The 5,483-nt window shown below is 67.8% G+C and overlaps 1 protein-coding gene across 2 annotated transcripts; it reads left to right on the plus strand.

Moving 5' to 3' along the window:
- Positions 1 to 2,037: 2,037 nt before the first annotated feature.
- Positions 2,038 to 5,097, plus strand: STAC3 (SH3 and cysteine rich domain 3). Of its 2 annotated transcripts, none has more exons than XM_027669839.1 (11): positions 2,038 to 2,103; positions 2,470 to 2,728; positions 2,974 to 3,071; positions 3,252 to 3,321; positions 3,433 to 3,527; positions 3,634 to 3,700; positions 3,922 to 3,971; positions 4,093 to 4,187; positions 4,447 to 4,498; positions 4,667 to 4,804; positions 4,963 to 5,097. In XM_027669839.1, the coding sequence occupies exons 1-11, from the start codon at positions 2,038 to 2,040 to the stop codon at positions 5,059 to 5,061; spliced, it is 1,089 nt and encodes a 362-aa protein (XP_027525640.1). In that variant the 3' UTR covers positions 5,062 to 5,097. The 2 variants fall into 2 exon arrangements, with proteins under 2 accessions (XP_027525640.1, XP_027525641.1); XM_027669840.1 differs by having other exon boundaries at positions 2,467 to 2,728; positions 4,963 to 5,061.
- Positions 5,098 to 5,483: the final 386 nt, after the last annotated feature.

Consider the following 5,483-nt stretch of genomic DNA (forward strand, 5'->3'; position numbering starts at 1 on the left):
TGTTCACTGCACATTTTATTTAATCGGATTATTATTTTTTGGGGGGGGGGAGGGGGTATTTTTGGTTTTATTTTATTTGGGGGGGGGGGTGTTTTTTAAAAAAAAAAAAAAAAAGGAAAATTGTCCATCACTCGAACGTAACTTTCCCAGTTCTCTGCCAGGGCCAAGGGCTGGGGGCTCTGGGCTACCTCGGTGAGGTGAGGGGACAGTGGAAGGGGCACTGGAAGGGGATGTGTCCTGCCCAGTCCTGCCCCTGTGTTGGCATGTGGGGAGCCCAGGCTGGGATTGGAGTGCTTGGCCTGGGCCTGGACCCCTGACAGACGTTCACAGCCTCTTCTCTCAGCTGCCAACCCCATCCAGCTGTGCCAGGGCAGGAATGAGGGCATGGAGTGTCCCCTGCCGGGAAGCAGCATACTCCTGGTGACTGAGGAGCAGCACCTGGAGCTGGCACAGGTGCAGGTGGGGACAGGATTTGGGCTGGCACAGCCTCGGTGGCACAGCCGGAGCCTCCAGCAGCAGTGGGATGCTCCCAGTGCAGGTAAGAGAAGCCGGGAAAGGGGGGGCTCCAACTGCAGACTCGTACCAGCTCCCACCTCGCTGCCCCCCACACTGGGCAGGGACTGTGGGGACCCCAGGGTGCCCATCCAGGGCCCTGTCCCCCAGCACAGGCAGCCTGGCAGCACTGGGATCCCAATCCCTCCATCCCAGCAGGATTTGGTGCCAGAGGGTGCCAAGGCAGCCACAAGCTGCCCCCCCAGAGACCCCTCTGCTGCCACTCTGCCCCCCCAGAGACCCCTCTGCTGCCACTCTGCCCCGTGCCCCCCACCCAGGCTCCGGTTCTCACACACGGGAGCGAAGGAGGCCCCGAGGTGGGAGCACAGAGCCCCTGGAGTGCCCAGCTCCCGGAGCCCTCGCTGTGCCCGGTCCCTCCGCTGTCCCATGCCAGGCTGGGGGGGCCCCTGGCACGCCCAGCAACCCACCAACGCAAATAGCCGGTGGCTCCTCCGCCCGCTCCCGCCCGGCGCACGCCGGGGCTCCAATTTCCCGGCGTCAGCCCCCGGCAGCTCAGCTGTCGTCCCCCCCTGCCCTGTCACTCCGCTGGCCACGGGACCGCCCTCCCCGCGCCCGCCACGGGGGCCTGGGGGCTCTGCACCGGCACCGGCCGCCCCTCGGGGGGTTCAGCAGCGCAGGGCGAGGCCTCCAAGCACAGGGTAAGTGGGTTCCCCTGCCTGGCCCCCCCCTCGCCGTGTCCCTGACCCCCGTGGGCCCCCCCGTGCTGCTGCAGGACCTTGGGGTGCCCCGTCCCTACGGTGCCCCTCACCCCAACGCCCCCCAGCCCCAGCGCTGCTTCCCGATGGTTTCTCCTCGATTTTCACGAGGCCTGGGGGGGGCTCGGGGTGGGCGTCACCAAAAATATCGAAGTCTGGGTGGAAGGACTGCGTGGAGGGTCATCGAAGGTGGCATCGGGATGGTTTGGGGGATGCAAGAGCAGGTCCTACCCCGGTGGCAGCCCAAGGCCGGGTGATGCCCGTCGGTGTCACCCGTGTGCCCGTCCTGAGGGGCCGGGAGCGGCTCCGTTTGCAGTTCGATGGCGAGATGGAGATGCCCAGGCAGAGGTGGGCACGTGCAGGTAGCCCAGGGGCTGGCTCACAGCACTTGGCACCACGGCCCCGAGCCAGCGGCCGTGCCAGGCGCTGGGCTGGGCATTGGCCTCCTCCAGCCTGGCCCTGGGGCTCTTCGGGCCAGAACCAGCCCTCGCTGGGGCAGGGGCTGCAGGATGGGCGGTGGGAGTGACCCCAGGGCTCCCCATGGCAGAACCAGTCCTTGCCAGGACAGAGGCTGTGGGATGGGCAGTAGGAGTGACCCCGGGGCTCCCCATGGCAGAACCTTGCCAGGACAGGGGGTGTGGGATGGGCAGTGGGACTGGGCACTGCAGGGGAAGGGCAGGCAGTGCCCACCCAACAAGGCTGCCCACTCTGGGCACCTGCAGCAGGAGCAGCCCCAGCCAACACCTTGTCTCTCCCTTCCCCTCACAGCATGACCGAGAAGGAAGTGCCAGAGCCAGCGGCTTCACCGGCTTCAGGTGGGAAACCCAAGAGCCGGGTAAGTGGGTGCCCACCGGGTGCCACAGGGGGAAGCCACCTCTCCTGACATCATCCTGCCGCTGCCCCAGGGGGCTTGGGAGGGCTGGGGGTGCCTGCTGGGACCCTGATCCACCTGGTGCTGGGTGGGCATTTCCCAGCTCGGCTCTCCTCTGGGATGCCCACGTCCCCAGGGTGCTCAGGAGCCACAGTTCCCCCTTTTGTAGGAACCTCATGGGGCAGGAGGGGGATCCCCATCCTCACAGCATTCCTGGGGGTTCCTCCCGCTTGGGGAAGGGGTCTCTGGGTCAGGGCAGTGGGGCAAGGGGCTGGGCACGGGGGCGCTGCCCCCCTGCCATGCACCATCCACCCTCTCCTGCCCCAGCAGCTGCAGAAGCTGAAGCAACTTTTCCAGCGAAAGCCGAAGGAGGAGCCGGTGCCGGAGCCGCAGCCCAACGGGGAGCTGGTCAGCCCCTCGGGGGGCCCCATCTACTACATCTATGAGGACGAGGAAGAGGAGGAAGAGGAGGAGGAGCCCGAGCCCCCTCCTGAGCCCGAGAAACTCGTCAATGACAAACCCCACAAGTTCAAAGATCATTACTTCAAAAAACCCAAGTTCTGTGACGTTTGTGCCCGGATGATCGTCCGTGAGTCCTGCCAGGGCCGGGGGCTGTGGGCAGGGTGGGGGCTACGGGCAGGGCTGGGGCTGGAAGGCAGGGCTGGAGCTCGGGCTGGGGGCTGCAGCCACGGCCAGGATGAGGGCTGGGGGCCACGGCCAGAGCCAGGGCAGGGCCTGGGGACCAAGGCTGCCCAGGGCTCTGTCCCGGCCGTTCCACAGCTGCAGTGTCACATTCCCTCTCCTTTCCACCCCCCCCACCCCCCCCACTGCCAGTCAACAACAAATTTGGCCTGAGGTGCAAGAACTGCAAAACCAACATCCACCACCACTGCCAGTCCTACGTGGAGATGCAGCGCTGCTTCGGCAAGATCGTGAGTGTGTCCCCCCCCTGCCGGGGGCCACCCCGGGGCCACCACCCCCATCACCTCCCGGCCCTGAGGGGGTCCCTGGCTTCCCCCCCTCTGGGCCCCCCGTGTCCCCCCAGCTCCGATGGGATGGGTCTGGGGGTCTGGGGGGTGGTTGATGCTCCGACCCCCCCCCTCTCCCCGCAGCCCCCCGGGTTCCGCCGGGCCTACAGCTCCCCCCTCTACAGCGACCAGCTCTGCGTCAAGGACCAGCTCTGTAAGTCCCCGTGCCGGACGTGGGTGCCCCGTCCCCCCAGTCCCCACCCCGGGGTGCCCCATCCCCTCGTGTCCCACCCATGACCCCCACGCCGTCCCTGTGCCCCCCCAGCGGACAACAGGAGCGACCCCGTGTTCGAGACGCTGCGGACGGGCGTCATCATGGCCAACAAGGAGCGCAAGAAGGGGCAGGACGACAAGAAGAACGTGAGTGGGGGGTCGGGCCCTCCCCAAAATTCCTGTGCTGGCAACGCACTGACACACATCCCCCCCGCATTCTGCACCCCCTGAGAGCTCCCTCTGTGCCTTCCAGCCCTTGGCTGCGATGATGGACGAGGAGCCGGAGGCCACGAAGCCGGCGGGGAGCAAAGCCGAGGGCGGTGAGTGCAGGGGCAGAGGATGGGGGGGCCGAGCCCATGGGGCAGGGAGGGAGCCCCCGACTGTGCTTGGGGGGCCACCAGGGTGGGGTCTGCCCTGCAAAAAGGGGGTCTCCAGGTCAAATCCTCACCCCGGGGCTCTCGCTGTGTCCCTGAGTAGACCAAGGAGACCCTCGGGAGGCACCACCAGGGGAGGTGTGACCCCCCCCCCTTCCCATTCCCAGGTGCCTCCGAAGGGGACAAGAAGGCTGAGAAGAGCCCGACAGATGACAAGGTACCCCCCGTCCTCATCCTGCACCCCAAAACCGTGGGCAGAGGCTGTGGGATCTCCCTGCTGGGATCCCTGCAGCCGTTTGCAGCCTCTGGGACCCCAAACTCCGCTGTGCCCCCCCCAGAACAAGAAGCCGCAGCCGGGGGCGTTCCTGCAGTCCCACTATTTCGTGGCACTTTATCGCTTCAAAGCCCTGGAGAAGGACGACCTGGACTTCCCGTGAGTTGCCAGCTGTGTCCCGGGCTCCTTCCCAAGGCTCCTGAGGTTTGGCTCGATGTGGTTCCGTGGATTTCTCGAGGCTGAGCTGCTGTGTCCAGGACCTGCCTGGCCCCAAGCCCATGGGCTGCACTCACCCCTCACTGTCCCTGAGCACGGGGCTCGAGGAGCTGATCCCACGGGAAGAGCAGTTTTCCTTGGGGTCTCCCGCGGGGAGGGGGCCCTGCCCACCCCCCTCACAGGGCCCTTCTTTCCCTTCCAGGCCGGGGGAGAAGATCACGGTGGTCGATGACTCCAACGAGGAGTGGTGGCGGGTAAGGCTGGGAAAGCCCGGGGTGCTCCAAGGGGGGGGGGCACAGCCCCCCCAACCCGCCGTGCCCCCCCCCCCACCCCCCGCCCGGTGGGGGGGGGGGGTGGATCTGGGACCCCTGGGCGGGATCTCCCCCCCACTCCTGCACTCCCCACTCGCTGCCTCCTCGCAGGGGAAGATCGGTGAGAAAGTCGGGTTTTTCCCCCCCAACTTCATCATCCGGGTGCGGGCGGGCGAGCGGGTGCACAAAGTGACCCGTTCCTTCGTGGGCAACCGGGAGATCGGGCAGATCACACTCAAGAAGGATCAGGTGAGGTGGGACCACCCCCCCTCCCCCCCCCGGGGTGACCCCGTCCCCCCCCCTTCCCACCTCCCCCGGCCCCTCGGGTGGGAACGGCTCTTCCCTGGGCTCCCCCCGCTCTGGGGAGGGGTCCCGGGGGTCTCACCCGCCCCCCTCTCGCCCCCCAGATCGTGGTGCAGAAGGGGGAGGAGGTGAACGGTTACGTCAAAGTCTTCACCGGCCGCAAAGTGGGGCTGTTCCCTGTGGACTTCCTGGAGGAGATCTGAGGGGGCTGCGGGGGGGGGGGGGACCCCCCGGAGGGGGGCGGGGGGACCCCGGGGGGGGGGGGGGGGGCCTGGCCCCGGCGGCGGGGGGGGGGGGGGGGGGGGGGGGCCCCGGGGGGGCTGTCCCCTGGGGGGGGGGGGTTGGTGCCTTCGGACACTGGGTGCGAGCAGGGGGCACCCCCGGACTCGCTGTGGAGCCCCCCAATTTCGGGGGGGGGATGCTGGGGAGGGGGTCGGGGGGGTCCTGCCCCGCTGCTCCACGTGTGTCACCCGGGGTTTGGCAATACAGGCTGTGCCCACCCCCCGCTCTGCAGTGAATTTATTGGGGGGGGAGCACTGGGGGTGCTGGGGGGTCACTGGGGGGGTGCCAGTAACACCGGGGGGGTCACTGGTCACTGTGGGGGTCGGTGGTGCCAATGGGGGGG

Source organism: Corapipo altera, unplaced genomic scaffold, assembly GCF_003945725.1.
Source record: "Corapipo altera isolate COAL_440 unplaced genomic scaffold, ASM394572v1 136, whole genome shotgun sequence".
In the NCBI taxonomy this organism is placed as follows: Eukaryota; Metazoa; Chordata; class Aves; order Passeriformes; family Pipridae; genus Corapipo; species Corapipo altera.